The 24,125-nt window shown below is 37.3% G+C and overlaps 1 protein-coding gene across 1 annotated transcript in view; it reads right to left on the reverse strand.

Annotated features, from left to right (window-relative positions):
- Positions 1-24,125, reverse strand: part of LOC108790600 (cadherin-18-like) — a 544,420-nt gene that overhangs the window by 263,034 nt on the left and 257,261 nt on the right. Inside the window, exon 3 of the mRNA XM_018560907.1 lies at positions 21,342-21,636. Within this exon, the coding sequence (XP_018416409.1) occupies positions 21,342-21,636 (295 nt within the window). The remainder of the gene's footprint in view (positions 1-21,341; positions 21,637-24,125) is intronic.

Raw genomic sequence — 24,125 nt, forward strand, 5'->3', positions numbered from 1 at the left:
TATATACCCCTTTCACAACAGTGATGACCGTTTCACACGTCAAAAAATGAAAGGTGGAGGTTTCTTCATTTTGGTGATAGTATTAATAGCAGGGTCAGCTGTAAGGTTAAAATCACCTCCTATCAACAAAATACTTTTTTGGTTCTTAGGAGTTTGTTTCATCACTTTTAAGAAAATTCTGACCTTATTTACATTTGGTGCACATATGGCATGTATGGTTGCTAATTTTACAAAATAATGTGTCGACTTGGTGGGTCTTCAACAGATTTTACACATTTGAAGGCATTCATTTATAGGGATTATTATTATTTTTTTCTTTTGGAATGCTGGTGGTAAATATATGCAGTACACATCTGTGCTTTAACCTAATTTGGAAAAAATATGTTGTTACCTGCAAAATATGTTGTTACCTTTTGGCTGCTGAAACTCCTGAAACCAAGGCAAGGTGAAACTCTTATATGGACTATTAAATTGGACCTTTACACCCTTTCACCAAAAATCACTTCAGCATGCAGCTCTGCATGCTGATTTTAAATCATATTAGATTCATTATTTAAAGAAACATGTTTTTCAATGTATTTGTAAATGTTTTTACAAATAAACCTTATCTACTTCCTGGTCCATTTTTGCACAAATTATGTAATATGCCCAAGTCTTGCATACCGGGAAGGTTACATCAGCAGAGCATTGCTGGAAAATCTCATCTGTAATCTCATGAGATCTCAGGGAAAGGAATTTTCCTCCCCTGAGATGATGTCACGTGTGCCAGAGTTCCAGGAAGTAAGGGAAGAGCTAGTAATTTGCCTTAGTTAACCACTTCCAGTGGGTTCATGTAAATACATATCATCCACTGGAAGTGGTTATACCATATTGGTGTGAGAGCAATAATTTTAGGCCCATCAATCACTGTTAACACTAAGCTGCGTTTAAAGTGTCGCCTATAGGAAAGTTTTATTATTGTAGTTTTTTGCGGTTTCACGGACGCATGCAATTTAAGGTTTGACATGTTTGGTATCTATTTACCCGATGTGACCCCCATCTTTTATATTTTACCCAGAAATTGGGTATTACATTCTGTTTCAGTGCACTAAATTTAATTTTAGTGTATTTTATCCTAAAAATAATTGATAAACATTTGCACAAATACTGTGCAACATAAAAAATTGCAACTAGCATATTTTTATTATACAGGGCCTCTCCTTTCAGAAAATATATAATTGTTTGGGGGTCTGAACCTGTTTTCTTGCCACACATTCAGATTTTATCATGTGTGTTAACATGGTCACTAGCAGAAGACTGGGAAAGAAAAGGGAAATAAGGTATGCAAAGAGTACAAAGCCTGCAATTATATGGAAGTATGTGTTTGTAGATTGTCATTACTAAACATTTCTAAAGGTGTGCTTGTTGCTATTTTAAAGATATGGGTAAAGGTCCACTTTAATGATTTCTAACCAGACTGTTGTTGTGGATACTGATGTTAAGGTGATTGCAATCTCTATTATTTTCAAGTAAGATAGCAAATAAATCTGCAAAATCTGGGGTGTGCAAAAATAATGCAAAATACAATGTAATTATAACCGTTTGTAACTTCAGTCTACCAATCCCTGGTGACTAGTTATTTTCAACAGCATCATCATCTATTCTTGACTAATTCACTTGTCTGTATCACCCATCATCATGTAGATATTCATTTACAATTTAGGTTAATAGGGAACTCCAACTTGTCTTATAATGGCAGGTGAGAGAGAGAGAGTCAATTGCTCAGACTATTGTTTGATGTCAGATTGGGTGTTTATTTTATTTGTTTGAAAATGTCTTCAGTGTGTTTAAGTGCAAACTTTCATTCTCTTGAAAATAATATTGCAAGGTCATGCAACAGCGCATTTAAATTTCATTTGCAACCTAATCTGAGTGATGCAAAGGCATCTCTATATCAGTGTAATATGAAACAAGTTAACTGTTGCCCTGTTAGATTTTGGTATCATAACTGTTTTGTTTACAAATATGTCTGGCTAAGATATGTGCAGATGGTCTACAGTAATAGCACTTCATTACAAAGGACACATTTCAGGGTCGTGCATACATGTTGCATTAATGCATGTTTATTCACATTATTATGTTAAGCATGTCAGCTTCAAAGATTTAAATTACTGTTACATACAGCATAATTAAAGGAGTACATTACAGACTTCTACTTTCCATATTAGTATAAAGTAACTATGCATATAAACTATAATTGTACACTGATGACAAAATAAGAAGAGGTAAACCAATAGGCTATCAGTTCGGGCTATTGTGATTACAGAGTTTGAGTTTTCTTACCCTTTGTAATATCTGTACACTAAAATAAGTGTGTACAGGACATGTGCCCACTTCCTATATTAGCATAAAGTAATTGTTCATGTAAACTAGTATCATACCCTTTAATGAGATAACATCATAGTCAGAAATTACCTGAAGAAAAACAATGTGCTTCTGGGCTCTGGCTGTTGTTATTACAGAGTCCAGCCTTTTTTATCCTTTGTAATATCTGTACATGTAAATAAGAGTGTACAGTACAGACCTTTACTTTTATTTTAGAATAAAGTAATTGTTCAGGTAAACCAGTATCATATCCTTTAATGAGATAACATCATAGTCAGAAATTACCTGAAGAAAAACAATGTGCTTCTGGGCTCTGGCTGTTGTTATTACAGAGTCCAGCCTTTTTTATCCTTTGTAATATCTGTACATGTAAATAAGAGTGTACAGTACAGACCTTTACTTTTAATTTAGAATAAAGTAATTGTTCATGTAAACTAGTATAGTACTTATAACAACACATCATTGTCAGAAATGTCCTGAGGATAATCAATGCGCTTATTGATTTGGGCTGTTATGATTACAGAGTCTAACTTTTTATATGCTTTGTAATATCCATACATTGTAATCTTGAACTCACAAAAGTATTATAACGCTGTATACCAAAAGCACTTTTCATGTAGTTTATCACTGATCTTGTGCTCAGTTTTGCTTATTATATGATGATGTAATAGACACCAAATCTATTTAAATGAGTATTTTTATGATTATATTAACATCAACTGAAAATGTATCTGTAAATTAATTTGATGCCATAACTGATATATCTAAAACAAAGCCATGCAAAATATTAATCTGTTTTGATCTTTACATCCACCCTGCATGAGAAGTGAGGTCTGTCCCCTGTCAGCATGCTGCAAAGATGGGCCCTTACTGAGCACATCAAAGCAGTTATCTTTCTCCAAGGATCCAGAACACCCCTAATGTGTGAGTGCTAAAGCTCTCCAATTAGCAAAAAGCATGAACTTACATTTTTGAAAAAAATCAATTTCTCCAAACATCATGGATACATAGGGGTCTATTCACAAAGCTGCCGAAGGATCTGGCCGTAGCTTCGGCCGATCCTTCGGCTGGCTTCGGCCCCAATCAGCTTTGTGAATAGACCCCATAGTATTACTGATCGTAGAGCTCATGCTTTCACACATCAGGGCACATGCTCATGATAGGGGATATTTCCATTTGGCCCTGGCAAAGCTTCCTTCCCATGTTGAGGGCATATGGCCTGGTATGGTGCCTGCGCTCAGGCCAGTGCCCAGTTTAAGTGTTTGGTTTGAAATTTTAGGGGGAACACCATGCTTTTTTTTTACACTGGGGGTCCTCACTAACATGCCTACTGACCTAAATAGTCTAGTATCAATTGGGGGGAACACCAGGCTTTTTCTAAGTTGATGTTTAACCCCTTCGTGACTGACGACGTACAGTGTATGTCGCCAGCATCGGGGATTTTTTTTTTAAATAAAATGTAAATAAAATAAATCTAATAATCCAAAAGCATTTTTTAAAGTCCCCCACCCCCGCGAGCACGCGCGTCGCCACGTAAACACGGGTTGGGTGCGCCTACGTATGAAAAAGACGAACGCGCTACACATGTTGGGTATCGCCGCGCACGCCGGAGTGAGAGCAATAATTCTAGGGCCAGTATTTTGGGGTATCTCTAAATTGATGACCTGTGGGGGCTTTTAAAGCGTCTTCTATGGACTTTTTGGGGTACTGAAAAAAAGGCCTCGGTCATGAAGGGGTTAACAATACAAGTTCATTAGGAATGAAATTTGGAAATAAATACATATGCATCTGAAATTTTCGTTATTGAAAATCCAGATTAGTTTGGATTTGTTATAATTTTCATTTGGAATTTCGGATGGATCCGACTGTCTGAATTTCTGGAAATTCGTCCGAATTTCAATTCGGAATTAAACAAATTGCACATGTCTATTAACAATGCAAAACAAATGCACAGTGCTAAAAATATAATGCAATAAAGCAGAATACAATTCCAGTCCATGTAATGTTCATAAAGTGCATTCCGTGCTCTAGACAGTGCAAACAAGAAGATTTAGGTGACACTTCTTCCCATCCACCAATGACACAGACCGAACTCACCAAATTAGATGGACCATTGTATAAAAAAAGGTCATACAGCGCTAATTATAATAGCCACTTCTTATCCGTTCCCTTAAATCCTGAACCATCAGTATTATACCACTCCTTCTCCCTCCTTATTCACCGGATTCCATCAGTGCTCATAAAACGGTCCATAGCATAAAACAGTAAAACCATTTACCTTTGTTAAAATGGTTTAAAAACATTTAATAATGATCATGCAATTGCTTCAAAACAGCTCTCCTACTCAGGTGTCACTGCCGATTACATATAAAGATGCAATAGGGTATCACAGAAATCCATTCACAAAACCAAACAGTATAGCAGATTAGCTTCCTGGTGTCTAGTGAGTGACATCAGCCTGTATCTGCTCCTCCAATGCATTTTGCCACATGACTTCCTTCGGGATCCCCGAGGAAGATAACTTTTTTATACATTGGTCCATCCAATTTGGTGAGTGATCTGTGTCATTGATGGATGGGTAGAAGTGTCACCTAAAAGCACAGCATCTATACTTTAGCTGAGATCTTCTTGTTTGTACTGTGTGGGGCATGAAATGCACTTTATGAACATTACATGAACTGGGATTTTATTCTGTAGTATTGCATGATAATTTTTTTAACGCTGGGCATTTGTTTTGCATTGTTATTACTGAAAGCTTCATTGACTCTTTTGCACAGCAGCTTTTATATAGTTTTTAAGTTAGAGGTTAGATTAGGAGTGCAGATCTTTTAGTCTAACGCACATGCCTATTGCCTTGTATGCACAGCATGCTTCATATCTACCTACAAATGTCCAATAGTTGAAAATAATTAATTAACCACTTCAAGACCAGGTGTTTAGACCCCCTTCCTGGCCAGGCCATTTTTCAGTGTTCAGCGCTGCGATACTTTGACTGACGTTTATTCCGTCATGCAACGCTGTACTGAAATGAATTTTATACCATTTTTTGGGGACAGATAGGGCGTTATTTCGGTGGTATTTAATCACCACTGGGGTTTTTATTTTTTATTATAATTAGGAAAAATTACAGAAAATTATTGCTATGCTGCCTTTGCTTTACAAAGTGGCTCAAATTAGTTCAACTGAGTTAATTTATCTATGGGAAAAATATAGCTGCCACTGAACTACAAAAAATTATTCCTACCAGTTCTACGCACATCAGCTAATCCATTTCTATAAACCAAGCAATTAACAAATAAAGGTAATCATGATTTATAAATTGTATGATTCTTCACAGATCAGACACATTTGCATGTATATATAAAAAAACTTAATTTGTCATTTCCCTGATATGTCTAATGTGTGAATTGGTGGGCTCATCACTATTCTCTGCTTATCAGAAGAGGCACATTAGGGTAATGACACATTACACATTTGTATCACTTTTTGTATTTTTATATTAGTGTTTGTAAAGCTTTGTTCTCATCTACAGCAATGTGCATTCTCTTAACTAAGCTAAAAGAGTTGTCTGGTACTGAAACCAGAAGCATCTTGCTTTATTAAGAAACACTGCTCCATTCATGCCTAAGGGCTTGTTCACACCATGTCTGGACCAGATCTAGATGTGTTTCTGCAAACGTGGTGCAGTGCATTTTTCACAAAATTTTAATGCATTTTTGACACATTCCAGTGCATTTTTCCTTAAAATGGGCTTTCATGTGCAGGTCAGTGCATTCCAGTGTGTTTGCATGCATTTGTGTGGGTTTTGGATGTGTTTACATGCATTTTGGTGTGTTCTAGACAAGGAAAAATAGTGCATGAAGCATTGTTTCCCTGACCGGAACGTACTGCACTGGTGTGAACACAGCCCAGAAATGCCATAGGAATACTCCGGGATGCATTTCAGGTGCAGACAAAAAACTTTCTGGTCTGGACCTGGTCCGGGCATGGTGTGAACAATCTCTGCAGGTGTGCCTTCAGCACCCAGCCTCCTTCTGTTGTGTTTCAAGTCCTTCTGCTACTTCTTCTTTACTAATCTGTCTATATCTAGATCAGTGGTTCTCAACCAGGGGGTCGGGACCCCTTCTGGGGTCGAATGACGATTTGCCAGGGGTCGCCTAGGGGCTTCCGGCCACCCAGTAGAGAAGCGCTTTCTCTGCTCTTTTTTTTTCTGACATCAGTCCCGCCGCAGTCAGAAAAAAAAAAACTTTCTCATCGAGCAGACTAAACCTTTCCAGGAGAAAGTTTTTGTTTTTTTCCCTACAGGGTTAAAAGTAAACCTGCCGCTCAGTGTGCACAGTGAGAGGGGATAGCAGTCTTCCCCTCTCACCTGTCACAGAAGTTCCAGCACAGTGCTGTGCAAGAACTCCTGTATTGGAGGTGACAGGGTCAATAAAGAGAACCTCTCACCTCCAATTGCTATTACACAGGGGCTTGTTACCTCTGTGTGATAGCAATGAAGTTAAGTGGAAAAAAATAGATACAATTATTAAAGAAATAAAAGAATTAAAAAATAAAAAAGCGATTAAAAAGAAATAAGAAACAAATTATTAAAAAACAAGAAAATTATAAAAAATAAACAATAAGGTGAGAGTCCTCCTCAGCCCTCTCCTAGCGCAGCAGTGTCAGTTCATCCGCCACGCCGCCAGATGTCGCTGCAGCAGCCGCGTCATCCCTAAATTTTACCATTGGGGGTCACCACAACTTGGCAAATGTTACCAAGGGGTCCCGGCCCTAGAAAGGTTTGAGAACCACTGATCTAGATTGTAAATCATAGTTTATTATTGTATTTTTATTTATATGTTTATCTTTCAAAACAAATAAACAGCACAGTGTATAAAAATTAAGTGCATTGCAAAAGTGTCTCGGAACCTCCCACATTAAAAATCAGGTATTCAAAAAAAGGTTACATTGGTGAAGTATAAAATGTAATGTGAAACATCAAAAACATAACAGACATAGGACCAACTGGCATTTGCGGTCCGATTGATCTAAGACAACAAAACCGAAATAATCGGTGCAAAGCAACCAGCATAGGGACCCAAACTCATCAAAATAAACGTTTGAAATAACATTCTACTTAATTAAAGTAACAGAAGACACTCCAAGTCACATCATTGTGCGTGAGCCAGAAAGAGGAGGGAAGGAGAAAGGGAAGGACAAGATAGTGGATAGCAACAGAAACATAAGTAAAGGTAAAGAGTCAGATAAGAGAGGGTCTAACCCATATACAAAACAAGGGTTTCTCAGGGCTTCCATCACCCCAGTATGTAGCATCCAAGGAGTCCAGATCAATCCAAAGCATCGTTCAGTGTCTTGTAGGATCATAATGCATGACAGTTTTTTTTGTTTAACACAGTGGAATGGAACGGACAGTGACTTCCAGGCTCCAGCTATGGTTATCTTAGTGGCCAAAAGGAAGAAAGAAATCAATTTATCCTGAGCCTTGGCGAGTCCCGGAATCAGGCAATTTAGTAAGACATATTGAGGGTCTCATAGAATCCCTACCCCGGTGACTCTGTGGGGTTGATTTACTAACCTTATAAACACACCACGAACATGTATACACCTCTGTAGTGTGTTCCTTCCCAGCATGATCTATGGGTGGAATCTAAACACCTTTGTAGTGTGTACACACCCAGCAGGTGTGTTGTGCAAAGCCCTGCATGAATTGCAAGGTGATGTTGTGTAAATTAGCTCTATGTTGTGTTGCTTGCGTTGATGAATGCAGGAATGTAAATGCATGAGCTAACCATTTTTGTCTAAACTGTGAAGCAGCATTATATATGCATCATGTGCATGATTTTTCCATATATGGCATTAGTGGAAATATGCTTTTAGAGACTTTTTAGTTGATAAATACGTTTTGCTGTGTGAAAATGTGCGTGCGTGTGTTTAGGTTAGTAAATCACCCCCTGTATCTGAAAGCATACAGCCTGTTCCATATTTTATTAAATATTTTACACCCAGTGGAGTTTTTTAATTCTAAGAGAAGATATAGCTGTGTCCAAAACCAGGTCAATTGCCAAGCTTGAATCGCCTGCAATTATCAGTATGTTCCACGTTTCATAGTTAAATGGCAAATTTGTTAAAGGAATGCATGATTTAGAAAATCGGATGTGTATAAAATCAGCACCTGATTAATGTTTACACATTTTTATTGCTATCTATCCTCTGTATTGATATGTGTTTCTATTACTTCTTAAGGACAATGTAAAGGTCCCCACATACCTTACGATAATCGTACGATAATCGCGGGAAATCCCGCGATCGTACGATTATCGTAAGGTGTGTGGAAGCCGTGCGACCTCTACTACTGTAAGGTCGCACGACTTTTAACTTACGGACATGTTCGAAAACCCGCCGAGCATCGTACGATGTTCGGCGGGTTTGTGGCATGTCGGTACGATAACAGCCGTACGGGCCGGTGTGCGCAAGCGCACACTGCCCGTTCGGCATTGCGGTCATCGGAAGCCTGCCCCTCAGGGGGCGTGGCTTGCGATCATCGCAAGTACGATCTGCCTATGCAACATAGGCAGATCATACGTTTTTTAAATTACCTTACAACCATCGCAAGACAAAAGTCTTGCGATGGTTGTAAGGTGTGTGTCCAGCCTTAATGCACATTGCTAATTGTCATTGCAATAGTGTTTTTTACAGCAAATTGCTCCTGGTCAGTGAAATAAAAGAAGGCAGGAAAAGGGGATTCTTAGAATATGCACTTCTGTGCACTGTATGCTGCAACATGCACTGACCCTGCTATGTCGTTTTACATAGCCTACAACTTCATGGCTGAGTTGCTATTGTTGCCAGTTGCTTCCACTGTGTTATAATACCACTAACAATTGACCACATAATATTTAGTAGCAAGTTAATTTCATGAATTGCCTTATTGCACAGGTGGCAACCTATCACGGTACCACACTTGAATTCACTGAGCTCCTGAGAGTGACCCATTCTTTCACAAATGTTTGTAAAAGCAGTATGCATGCCTAGGTGCTTGATTGTATACACCTGTGGCCATTGAGGTGATTGGAACACCTGAATCCAATGATTTGGAGGGGTGTCCCAATACTTTTGCCAATATAGTGTATGTCTGCTCATGGAAGTGAGGGCACTGTCTATTTCAAAAGTCAAGAAAGGTGCTTCCAAAGTGTGTAAAAGACACAAAATGAAGGAGTTCCTGTCCTAACAGAAAGGATGTCACTGCACATGCAGACCTCCCCTCACCATATGTTTAAGAAAATATTTCTGAAATTTACCAAGTGCTTGTATTAATTAGGACTGTCTTTTATATGATATGTCTCTATTTGGGTAAAAAGAAAAATACCATCTCTAATTAATACAAAACACAAAAATTCCCCAGCCTCAACCTGCCAGCCAGCCTGCAACCAAACAAGTAGCCCTGTCAACAGTATGCGTTAAAATCAGAGGTTTTAGTTGCACAAACTTTTGGCCAAAAATATGTAGAAGCCACACTGCCGCGCCAAGGCACCTCTGCAAAGTGTGGTCCTAACTCTATGGAAAATAGTCAAACTGTACCATTTTTTCTACCATCTCTAATTAAACTTTGATTATGAAGCATACGACTTTGGCACAGTTAAATGGACATTAAAGCCTAAAATCCCCCCCATCCCCCCCTCAATGCTGGTGTAAGGACTTACCTTAAATGATGCCTCTTAATCCAATAATTTTTTTCTTTCCAGTAGTTTTCAGGAGTCCCTCCAGCACTGGTGCTGGTCTCTGATCCGGCACTTACTCCTGTCTCTTCCAGTCCCTTCCTGTCCCACAGAGTCTGTGCAGGCTGCAAGCACTGACTTACCTTGTGTTTCTCCTTTTCATCTGGCTGAAGATCTCTACTGCGCATGTGCCCCCTCCAGATCTTCTTCAGATCTTCGGACAGGAGAGCACAGCGGAGACACAGGTAAGTTTTAACCCTTTTTTGTTAACTTTTTTATGTTTTTGCATAAATCTACTGCTAGCCAAAAAAAAATAGGCTTTAATTATCCTTTAACTAAAGTTTTGAAATGTAGCTATCCTTTAGCTCTGCACAGAACAATCTGTTTCTTTACAGGTCACTGTGGCTGCTAGTAGCTAGTAGTGACTTTTAGGAAGGCAATAAGTGAGCTTTGTGGGCATCACAAAACAATTCTTCTGTTCACTGCTGCCATGCAAAAGATGGTAATCACTGTGGTATAGTCATGATGATAATGGTGATAATGGTAACATCACTGTGATTTTGTATAAGACTTTCTTGAATCTGTTATATTAAGAGCTGTAATTTGTTGGTCCTCCTTTGTACCCTGGGAAAGTGTGGTGCTCATACTTCTTGCCTGTACTGTAGATTCAGTTGTTGCATGTATAATATTTATACTCTGTACAAGTTAATTCCAGTTTTTGTTCCTGTTATGATATACTCATAGATGCCTAAACTTGTTATTAAAGCACTCTATAACTACTCTTCCTCCTAGACTACAGTATATAACAAAAAGTTTTCTTTAGAAGACAGCAGTGGGATCTGCAGAAAGGTAGTGAGGGCCCCTTCTAAAAGGAAGTCACCATTTAAGCTCCACTGCGGAAGTCTGAACACAGTCTATAATAATATAAACCACATCATGTTTATCACAATTTTTTCTTGTGTCTGAAGTGTAGTACAAAAGACCATGGCATCGTAGATTTAACCTTTAGTAAGCAGGGAAGCTTCTTGAGCTATGGTTCTTTACACATTCAATGTTTTCATCATTGTCTCCTGATATCTGGCAGCCTACAGCTCTGCTGAAGTTTTCCCAGCTGCTACTTCACCTAGAAACCATCAAGAACTGCATAACGTATGTGAAACAACAACCTCTCACAGAGCACTCACTGAAAATGACAAGGCAGTGAAGTAAACCAGATGCAAATAGAAATATGCAAGTAGATGTGATGAAAGACATGAGACAAGGTTGACAAATCGGCTATATAATCAATTTTTGTTTGCTCTTATATGGAATTTCCTAAGCCCATTTGTCTCTGAATGAAGCTGATATGATGCAACTGCTACTACTATTTTTCATTTAACCATTTTTGTTTTCTTTCATTGCAAAGATTTTACAAATAAAACAAACTATTTTCATGAAGAAATGACTCTTATAAATTATATATTTCTTATAGCTTATAAACCTAACCGCACAAGTAATGATCTGCATACTTCCTCACATGCACAAAACCAATATTGCTTTACACAAATATTTTATCTTTTTCCACTGCTTTATGTATTACACACATTAAACATACTGATTTTTATACAAAGTTTAAAGTATTTGTATAATCCATTTACTAGAGAATATTAGTACATTCTCTACAAAGTTCAGTTTATGCACAGGCTCTCATGTTTGCATGTATAGAGAAGCCCATGCTGTCAGTGTTATGGTAGGAATCAAACCCAAAGATCTATATTCACAAGACAAATTTGCTGATCACTGAATGACCAGCCATAAAACCAGCAGCTAAGTAAAGAAAGTAGATGGACTTTGTAGCATCCTCTGAAAAAGTGAGAGTAAGCATTCCACTCTACCAAGAGTACATGTGCACAAGGATTCCTCTAACTCATTTATGTTACATACTAGAAGTTTTCATACATTATACTTCTATAATATAAAGTGATCAGCCTATACAGTACTTTATTCTGTTTCAGGCTGTGTTTGCAAGTATTTTTCTCCGCTTTGGGTATTTTTCTGGACACCCACTGGTTGACTTCTTTTTGGGGTAGAAATACCTTCTTCCTTCTCCCCTGCTCCATACACTTAGAATGTTAGCATAGTTGTTTTGGAAGAATATCTTTTGAAGTTTGCTTTGTGCCAGCATGTCTAACCACCATCTTATGTCTATGGATAAATAAAAGAACAACTGGAATACTGAGTACTGTTATTAACATAAAAAACTGCTATTGCTGACCTCATTTAAAAATTGAAGCATCTTTGCTTACAAGCTAATCCATTGGCTTCATTTAAATTTGAGTCATAAACCTGGAACAGGTATGTAGATCACATGATCTGAGTTTACTAGCTGTACAATAATTTTAAATATATTGGCAGTCAACTAGCATTTTCTGAGGAGGTCAGCAATAGTAGCCCTAACATTTATCTCAATGTAGTTTGCTTTTAACGTATAGAATTATTGCATTTCAAAAGATTAATAAGCAAAACACATTACCATACCATTTTGTTTTACATTACCATACCAGTCACACATTTTAAGTGTTAATTATTTGTGCATAGATGAAAAATGAATAGATAAATGCTTTTTTTGGCACACATGATAAACTGTTAAAATGTTGGTGTTATTTCGAATTGCATTATGATTATTTTTATGTGAGTAAAAAAAGAATTTGTACAAAGAAATTGCATTAGGATCTAAATCTATCTTCATATCAACCTTTTCAAATCTTCAGCAACATTTACTATGGAAGTGGAAGAGGTAGCACTCTAAGCCACTAAGAGCCCTTTTCTTTTGCAAAGAGCTATCAGTCACAGTGTGCACAGAATGGCAGAGTATAAGAATGACCTTATTAATATCTTACAGCACTTTCAATGTCCAGTCACATGTTAGGACAAGTATTGTACCAAGATATATTGTTTAACTGTGGTGTAGTCTGCAGGAAGGTCACAGACCTGGCTCTACTGTCTTGCAGAAATGCCTAGATTGGAAGACTCTGAATAAAATAAAAAATAATTTGACAGATAGTTCACATATATGTTTTTCATCTAAGTAGTTTACCGTTTGCCATTAGTTTTCATAACCAGACATGTGCCACTTTTTTTAATTTTGTCCCAACAATTTATAAATATCAGCAAATAAACAGAAAACACATTATAGTGCAAACACTGCATGTGTATTTTATAATTTGTATGGAGATATACAGTACATGTTCTGAAATAAAGTTGAAACACCCTTTATTTCAAAATTTCTAATGGGGACAATTGTCTCTTGTTATTGAACAAAAAGCTGATTACATAATAATGTCACAGAGTGGTTTTCTGGCTCCTCTTGGCTTGTGTTTCTGCTGGGCACCCTTTTGCAATGGACAGGAAGTACTTCTGGTCACACACATTGCAGCCTTGATGCACTTCCACCCTTTTCTGTCCACATTACAGATGGCATTGGCAAAGCAGAGGGTGGAGTTTTGCAAGGTTTGAGGCAGAATTAGCAACAGCAGCCCATTTAAATCAGCCTGGCAGCCTGCCTCCTCTCCAGCTGAATCTGATTTTGCTGATGTCTAGATCCTTATTCCTTAGTGGTTTTCATCTTCACTGACATGAGCCCACCCACTGCACAATGATGCTGTGACTTTGCTAGACAATCCTGGTGGGAGCAGTCTCTTTAGCTTTTCCAGTAAAAAAGTGCTTCTGGGCTGACTGATCTTTTTCTTTGTATTGTTATGCATGATCCCCATGTGTAGAAACACACAGATCTGCCTCCCCTCTATAACATTGTAATAGGTCAAATAAAGAATTACATGCTAGGTAAGTCTTTATTGCCCATTATGCCTCCTGAGCTTCCTTAAAGATGAAAGATCATTTCAGACATTTTGTCATTTTTTCTTTCATCATGCAACAGCTAAAAACATTAATAAATGTGTATCAAGCTCAATAAGAGAGATAGTAGAGCCTTCTACTTTGATCGTTGCTTTTATGGCAAAAGACCAATGAAGATGAATCATCGGAGAAGGAAGAACGAGAATGCTTTGCACAAGAATTTGATTGTTTACTACTGCCCGTGTATATTTAGTCTGTGAATGAAACAATAGTGTGGGTGAAAGAGCCATCCCAGATTATAAGAATGAGAAAGTATATTCCTCTACTAAAGAAAGAGCTGACAGCCTTCCCACACATTGCAGAAATTAGAAGAGCTATCAGAGCATGAATGGACCAGCCAGATAAAACGTTTATTTTCAAAACAGATTTTCAAAATTATTCCCACTAACAGTTATGGAAGCAGACATAATTGATGTCCCTCCTACGGTCGATGTATCATTGACAAAGGCTCGTTCATCATTTAAACTTGCCTCTTAGTAAGACAACCACCATTAAGAATATAATGGACAGATAACAGGTACTGATCTAAAAAATACATATTCAGCAGGAGCTGAACAACTGCTACAGCTCTCACTTACATTCTGAAGCCTTAAGAGTCTGCATGGACAACATTGAGGAAGCTTTGAAGTCAGATGTAGACAGGGCAGATATTAATATAGCCCTGTTATACAGCACACTCAATTTTCTTAATTTCTGGCAGAAGCTTTGGTCACTCCTGTAAGAGCCATGCTACATGCTACTATGGTAGCAAACATTTTTATGAGGTAAATGGATGAAGCAATCATGAGAGTTACAAGAGGAAAGACAGTCGTTTAAAAATCGTTTAAAATAGGCATAAGAAGCAGCAACCCTTTCTGGGCAGAAGATTGTACTTAGGAATCATGAGACCAAATCCTATAAATCTGGCAGGGAATATACACAGATTCTTGGAGAAGAAGGCAAAGACCAACAAAGAAAAATCATCTTGCACTACTTAGTAAGCAGTCAAATCCTTTTGATGTGAGGTCCACTCAGTTCTTTCTTGTAGGGGCATGGTTTAAACACTTTGGGAAGGTTTTGGCAGACAACATGAAAGATCATTGGGTGTCAACGGTTATCTCAAGAGCCTATACTCCGAGTACAAGAGTACAAAAAGAGTACTCAAGAGTACAAAAAAGTAAATAGAAAAACGATTGTGCGGAGCCGTGTCAGAATATAAAAAAAAGAAAACAGATTTTTGCCCATAGGAATGCATTCTAGATTCCTATTGGCTATTTAAATTTGCAATAGCCAATAGTAAACTTGCATTGTACCCGCCCTCTGCTGATGGACCTGATGGAGAACTGCAGCAGAGGGCGAGTACAATGCTAGTTTACTATTGGCTATTGCAAATTGAAATAGCCAATAGGAATCTAGCAATGCATTCCAATGGGCAAATTTTTTTTTTACTATTCTGACACGTGTCAGAATAAAAAAAAAGGATAAAGCAGTGTGTCTCTCCTTGGCGGCCAGGAGCGGGAGACTCCCGGAGTGCCAGGGAGAGTTAGCTGTCTGGAGATCAGTGTCCCTGGTTAGCAGGTAACCAGGGACGCTGTTCTCTCTGCAAGTGGCCGGAGCCAACCGTATGATCACGGCTGGCTCCGCCCAGCTGTCAGAAGCAGGCTGTTGGCCGGCCAATGGCCAACCGCTCGGCCAGCTTCGGCTTTCAGCTTGGCTTAGCCGAGCCGAGGCATATGCGTTCAGCTCGACCACGTTCGGGAGCTGTACGGGCTATAGCGAATAGCCCGTACAGCACCCCTTCGGTTCTACTGAGCCGAAGGGGGCCGAAGCTAGCTAAAGCTACGGCTAGATCCTTTGGCAGCTTCGTGAATAGACCCCATGGTTACAGTGAACACAAATTAATGTATTGTCAATAAACAATCATATATAATTAATATTTCTAAAAAATTATGCAAGGCTGCAATTTACTGACCACCCTGAGATGGCATAAAGTTGCAGCAGTGCCACTGCAATAGGTTTAGAAAATAAAGGTAGCACTGTGTCTAAAATCATAAACATTTATAGGCTAAACATTGTGGTTCCATTACTTCACAGCAGCTGTAAAGTAGAGTATACATGGTCATAATTTCAAAGATTGTTCATTCAACTTTATAATAATTGGTGTGGTGAAACTGATGATTCATTTTGACCTCAGTGATGAAATAATTAGAAAGAGCATGTTGGAAAAGTTTTCTCAATGGAAGTAAATTCTAAAAGTGGATGTGATTTTGGTTTGGGAAACTTCATTCAAAACAAAATCGAATGTTAAATGAAAAGGAACTGAAATTTCGAATGACAATTGTCAAGTCTGATGGCATTATTAAAAGTTTCAATGGGGTTTTTTGTATGAACATTTGTTTGTTTGAACCACTTTAATTAACACCCACCTTGCATGGGGAGCTTGCCAGGAAGACATTAGTTTAATGTGGTTGGAAGTGGTTGTTTAAGGACATAAGGCTGTTTTAGGAAAAAAAGCTCCGTACTTAAGTATAGGCTTACAAATTCATCAAAATATAAAACAAAACTTTATATTTTTAATTATTTATGTTATTTTTTTAAATACTGTAATTATGTCACAAAACTGCAGTATTTAACCTCTTGCCATCCGCCCCTTGTAAAAAAAACGGACGGACGGCACTGCAGCATTGGCAAGTACCGCAGCGCTGAATACTGAAAAATGGCCTGGTCAGCAAGTGCTTAATGTGGACAGCATTAAGCATTGAAATACAAAAATCATTTAAATAGCACGCACACATCAAGTTACAAAGCAGTAGGAGCTTACCCTAAAAACAATATAAAACAGACTGCCATTAACCCCTTCCTGACAAATTGTGGGGTTATTCAGTCACAATCTTTCAGTTCATTAATGGTGATGGGATAATCCCTTCATGGACCAGATGCTCATTGAGTTACTGCTGTTGCTGGGGCCCTCAGGGTCCGAGGCAGACCCCAACTGTATTCCTTTTCAGAGATACTAAGTATCAAATCCCCTGTATATAAAAATAGATAACCCCTTAGTGCCCCCTAATTAAAAAAAATAAAAATAAATAACATTTTTAAAATTTTAAAAAGGAAGATTTTAAAAAGTCTAAAAAGATTAAAAAATATGTTTAATAATAAAAATATAGTGCTAAAGAGGCTATTGAAGATGGGAGACAAACATTCCACATTCTAAAATTGTTTCATACAAAAATTGTATTTTACCTATAACTCCCAAAATAAACTGACATCCCAGAGTGGTGGTAGCACTACCACTGAAGAATTATGTAATTTACCATATTTGATCAATGATGCCACCCAAGATTTATGGACAGTTTATTTACAAACAGAAGGTGGCCAAAAATATGTCATTTTGTGGAGGTAGTAGTGCAGGGCACAATTGTTGGACAGCAGATAACTGTGTTGGTGGGGCTACATAGTTGGGTGGCAGGTTGTAGTGGTGGCAGGTTACCAGGATTGATGCTAGATCTACATCGCTAGATAACATGACTGGTACTGGATTTACATGGGATGTGGGATATTATTTAAGGCTTTTTTTACATTGAGTGTCTTTATTTTTATCATTTGTCTAATAGAAATGGTACTTATCATTAAAGGGGGCTTACAGAAGTCCCCCTCCTCATAAACCCCCACTTCCCTAGGCAGCATGCCTGGATAATGGTCTGATATTAATTTTGAGGGGGACCCCACAACCTTGTTTGTGTTTTATTTTAAGGAACAGTATACATTTTTAAAAAGGCACAAGGCCCTCGATGTGAAGCTAATAATTATTTTGATAGTTTATAAAAGGTGTATAAAAGGGAAAAAACTGCAGGTCAGTAAATAATGTTAGTGCATTAGCTTTAAAATTTGCTAGTGTGTTGGTGTAATACACACATTAATTCAAAATGGTATATGTCAATACTGTATCATTTCTATGATCCATATGTTGTCTGGGAACAGGGCAGGTGTCCATCAGTTATCTAGGTAAGCTTTATTTAAAAGATGCAGCACATAGAAAATACAGCACAACAGCAAACACTCATTGCAACTGCAAAAATGAGGCATAAAATGTATAAATTATGACACTTAAAACAAGGGTAAGCTAAAAAAAAAATGGCAAACTGAAATTCTTTTTGATCTATTAAAAAACCACCATATACCCTCATATAGAGTGAATAGTGCACTTAACTGCCTATTGATAAATTTTGTTAATGTATTTAATTGTTTCCTTCAGGCTGGATTGACACTTCTGTGGTGGGTTATCACATGCATTGTTAGCTTATGAGTTTATGTCCAATTGTCATAAGTATATAGTTTTATTTTTGTTTTTAAATATTCCACATGAGATAATGAAATATTTTCTTTGGTGTGGGTTATCACTGTCCAGAGGAGTTGCATACCAATACATTGTAAATAGGGTTATTGATCTGCCCAGGCGTATCCAGTTAAATACATATAGTATGGCAGGTCACAATACAGTCCTCAGTCTTTTCGGAGCCGAGACCCTTGATTCTCACAATAGGTACATACTTTCTTTTGTCTCTGGCCAATTATCTTTAAAGGTTTCCTTGTAGGTAGTAAAACAACCAGATTGTCCCCTGGATTTAGATAAAATCATGGCCTGGGGTTACCTGACCGCCTGGATTTTTTCCAGGATAAAAGTTGAATAACATAGCATTGAGGGGCCACCAATCAATTGCTCTCAATACGTCCCTAAGAACACAGGAAGTATATTAATCAAGGGGCAGGAAGAGAAAAGTTAGTCTTTTTAGACCACCAGAATGGGGCTCTCATGGGACAAGTAACGGGTAAATATTCAGGCACTCCATCATCACTTAAATGTATGTCTATGGTTTGTCTCTTATATGTCAATGCCTGTGTATTTTGCATGTTTAAATCTTTTCTTTGTGTTTTGTAGTTAAATAGACTGTTGGTTCACTTTATTTAAGCCTTAATACTATATACCAAAACATTTCTGTTATTGTGTTGAGCTCAAATATGTCATCATTGAAACCTCAGAACCATATATTTGTAAGTGTGAATGCTTATTTAGCAGATCATAACTTAAACTAGTAATTTGGGTAACATGCATGTTAACATACGTTATGTCACAAATTTTTGTGTGTTGGGGTAAGGCTTACCCTCCAATGCATTACAAAGCACTGAGGGTTCAAATCTGTACAATGTGGTGCACTGGTCCATTGTGGTTTTCTGCTAATGTGCATTGGGTGCATTTGTGTGTGTTGCAATATCTTGTGGTAAACATGCATTTTTGCACATTTTACCACAAAACAAAGATGTGGTTCTGACTTCCAATTGTTTTTTTAATGTGCACATTTCAACCCCCTTTCTACATCAATGATATCAGTCAAGTTTTCTTACCCAGTCCAGCACATGTTTTGTCTAATTCTAATATGGGTAATTTTATCAGCCTATGCCAAAATAGTCAAGTTGCTATACAAATTTTAGATCATATTTTTGATACTTACATATAACTATTAATTTAATAATTATTTAAATTGAGATCTTGGATGCATAAGTAAAACTGGCCCATTGACCCTTTTCTTTTTTTAAATGCATGATGAACTGGGGAATAAGATCTAGAAATATTGTTTCTTTAGCTAACTTGTAAAGGCTATTAAAATCCAATATAGAGGGTTTAGAATAATGGAGTAAAAGGTTCATGCCTGCTTCCTAATCCTGCCACAACCACAGCATTATGAATTGCCAGATAAACTGTCATCTTGTTTTTAAAATAGCTAATAAATCTATACACTTTTCAAAATTTAATTATTTTCCTTGTACAATACTTTTAGAAGCCTGTTTTTAAAATAAAGGATATGTGTATTCTCTTAATATACTTTGATTTACTTGATTTGTGTCTGCATTGTATTAATTATATATTGGGTGGCACACTGGAATAGTAGCTTGGAGCACTGGGGATCCCTGGTTCAAATTCCAGTCAGGACACTATCTGCAAAGAGTTTTCATGTTCTCTTCACTCTGGTTTCCATTCACACTCCAGGCTGGTAGGTAGATTGGCTCCTGTCTAAATTATCCCTGTATGCATACACATGAGAAAGGTACCTCAGATTGTAAGCTCCTTGAGGGCAGGGACTGACATCTGAATGTGCAACTGTGTGTAAAGTGCTGAATAAATTGGTGGCACTGTATAAATACTCTCTCTCTCTCTCTCTCTCTCTCTATATATATATATATAAAGATCATGCTGGGAGGGAACACACTACAGAGGTGTATACACGTTCATGGTGTGTTTATAAGGTTAGTAAATCAACCCCAATGTGTCAGGAAGCAAGGGTATGCCTGGATTCTGCTTGGGATCCTGGAACTGGGAGGATTTAAGGTGATTCAGGAGGGAAGAAAGCTCCAGTTCTTGGTCCAGGATTTATATACGGGCTGGTGTAATAAAGAAGCATTTTCATTACTCATTGATGCTGCATCCACTTCAATTATTGAATCATGTGCAAAGACTTATACAACTTGTTTTTACAATCGTTTGCACATTTTGTTAAGATTGGGTAGTCAGACTTATCAGAGGTTCACTTGGTCAAGTGAAAAAAGTACTCCTTAAGCAAATCAACAGCACTAAACAAAGAGCAGCCTGAATTCCTCACACATATATATTTCCAGCAGTAAAAATCTAAACTCAAGATAACATGAAGGATTATAACGTGCTGTTCATGGAATTTTTGGCGTCAAATAAATATGTAAATGTTATTCATCAAAGTGTTGAATTTATACTGTCTGGCTGGCCATGGCGCTCATTATTGGTGATGGCATCATACTATGCATTTCAAACACTGTAGTCTACAATTTTAGAACAAATGGTTCTGAATAAAACTTAATCTATTTAGATTGCATAGAAGATGAATTACAAACCTGAAATAATAATGTGACTATTACTATGCTTGATGGCATGTGTTATTAAACAAAAAATATAGGCTAGATTTTATGGTGTTTGGCACTATGTTCCTTCTCTTCTACCAGCTGATCAAAATGAGTAACAAAGTTACTAATACAAAAATTATAGAGACAGAGAAATTGTATTTTTTTCTGGATTGCCTGGGGAGAATATAAAAAGTAATAAGATAAAACACTTTAAAAGTCTAAAGTTGGTGATATAACTATGTTATTGATATAAAGTAGAGGCCTTCAAAGTATTGTTACACATACTGGATAAATCATTACTATTTTAATTTAAAATATTTCCTTGAATTACAGTTGAGGTTGCCAGACGATGGCTGCTGATCACCAGGCTGTTTAGGGTCATGTATTTCTTTATTACATAACAATTATTTACTGTATTCTGTTTTATTAAATAATGGAAAGAAATACAATACCTACCAATGTCAGACATCTCTGGAACTGTGACAATATAGGGTCCATCAGGAAATTCTGGTGCATTGTCATTGATATCTTGTACTTTAATAATGAACTCTGATTCTGGCTCAAGGGGCTTGTTGGTTCTTCTGTCAATAGCTTGGGCGTGTAGAACATAATGCGATTTTTGTTCCCGGTCTAGACTTTTCATTGCATGAATATCCCCCGTTGTGTCATCAATTACAAATATAGTCCCCGCTCCTTCACCAGTTAAAATATATTTCACTGATCCATCACCTTTGTCTGAATTTGAATGTAGCTGTAAGACAAATGGAGATAAATAGGTAAACAACAATCAATTTTGTTTAATAAACTTTTTTTTTATTTTTTGCAATATATTCTTCTTATTCTTCTTAAGATCTTTTTTTTAATTTGTATCCTTTGTTGTTGATCTCCTTAAGTCTCATGCAGCCAGTTTATCCAGCATTGCCTGCATAACATTGTTTTAGGCTAGCATCCTGATGGTGAAAACTTGCCAGCACAATTGAGGCATAGTTGTCACCCCATAACAGAAAGTTTCAGAGGAGGAACCCACAGATTTGAAAAGATTGAAAACAACAATTGAAATGACATTAACATGTTAAATTTTGTATCAGATTTCTGATCGAGTTTGGTTTTACTTAAAGGAGAACTATGGGGTTAAGGCTTTTCCCCATAGTTCTCCTTAGGGTAACGGGAGGACACAATCTAGCGTCCTCCTGTCACCCGATGCTGCAGCTGAAGCGGATCCCGACAAATATGTCTGGATCCGCACAGCTGCGTGACTGACAGCTGGCTCTGCCTATCTAGAGGATGAGCCAGCTGTACCCGCCATCTCCCCCGTCCGTTCCGCCAGTCAGTGCTGGCGGATTGGAGCGGGGAGGGGGGAATCCAGCCCCTCCCCTGTCACAGCAGAGAGCCGGGACAGGATCGAGAGGTGAGCAAACGCTGGTATGTGTTCGCTCACCTTCCGATCTACTGAGCCGACCTGTGACAGTCTCATTGTCACAGGTCGGCTAGAACTATGAGGTGAGTGAAAAACACTCACCTCATAGTTCTCCTTTAAGTAGCTTTAGACTAATTTTATTTATTAAAATGCAATGTATCTCACAGAACATCTTTGGAGTCAAGAAATGAACTTGAAGACAGTCTCCACATGGCCACAAATGTGATTTGTGGTACTTAAGAAAACTCTTGTCCACTTTTAGCTTTTTCTTTTAAGAGCATTTCTTCCTATCCCGATTTGCAGCATAAAGTCTTTAGTATCACATTTGTTGATTACCATGTTAATACATTACATATAGCCTGCTGCTATATACCAAAGACACAAAGCACTATCATTTCTTAAAATTATATCTCCACAGACAGACAAAGTCATTATGTGGATTTTATATCATGTCTGACATCCGTAATTTTGCTAGACATTCAATAGCGGAGCCTAACATCTCTGTGAATAATTATCCAATGAAATTTATAGCTGTATTGCTAACTGGGTTGTTCTTTTTTATAATTCAGGACTAACTGTAAGGAGCCTCATCCATATTTTATCATCCTGCTTTATTTTCTAGTAAGCTATGCTGATTTGTTTTCAGATCACCATAGGTCAAGTTTACATGCATTAAGTACATGCATTAGGAATAGTCGGCTATGCCAATAACTTTGTAGACCACACCAGAATATTTTGAACTCATGAAGCATCCTTCACTCACTAAGAGTCTCTCTGAATATTCACGATAGTCTATCTGAATAATTCATGAGCTGTTCGTCAAGGTTGTCTTATGAGCTGGTATTTTGGTGTTTATCCTACTTATTCATAAATAAAGTATTCCAAAACTATATCCCAGTGAATAACAATAGTGGGCATTATGCAATGCTGTGACAAAAATGTTTTTTGTTTTTTTACAATTTATATTCATGCCAAGTACTCGTGTAAAACAGGAATAATGTCTGGGAAACATTGTTTTCAGCTGGATAGAACACATTATGATCAATCCTTAATGTACCAAGGAAAAAACAAATATGCATACAACAGAGATCTGATAATTCTGAAGTGACATTACATTTCCTCAGTGTGTCAAAGTCACTCCAAACCTCTCCATGGATGTCAAGTACTGTAAAATATTCAGTTTAATTCTGCTAATCTGTGTCTCTCAGTACTTAGAAATCCCAAATAATACATATTATCTTCATTTATAGATGATCATTGAGGAAAACTGAATCTTAAAAAATGGGATACAATTATCATTATACAAATATAAATTATGAATTAAATTACACAAAAGAAATATTAACATTCAAAGATTTGCATAGTACCAATAGCTTAGCACCACATGCAAAATACATTGCTATATTTGTCATTTATGTAACTTAGATGTGCTGTTTAATGCACTGCATTTGGAGGAAGCAAACAACAACTGGTAGCTTTTTACCTGTCAGAATACATAAGAGGAAATTGACATTGTTTTCTAAAATATATTTCACTGTTTCACCTTTATTTTAAATGTCTTAATGTCTTCTGTTTTGAAGATTTCCTGAAATTGTTACATATTTACATGACCCCCACAAAATAAAATCTGGCTGCTCCCCCCTCGCCCACCATATTCAGGATATAATGCAAATTCTTGAAACAACAGCTCAGAAGAATATCACTTTTAGGATAATATTACACTGATGCAAAAAAGCTGTGTGTACGTTGTTGTTTTGTCTGTCTTAGGATTTGGTTTTCAGACAAAACAAATATATCAGCAAATATATAAACAAATACTATAT

Source organism: Nanorana parkeri, unplaced genomic scaffold, assembly GCF_000935625.1.
Source record: "Nanorana parkeri isolate BGI_ZX_2015 unplaced genomic scaffold, ASM93562v1 scaffold487, whole genome shotgun sequence".
Lineage (NCBI taxonomy): Eukaryota > Metazoa > Chordata > Amphibia > Anura > Dicroglossidae > Nanorana > Nanorana parkeri.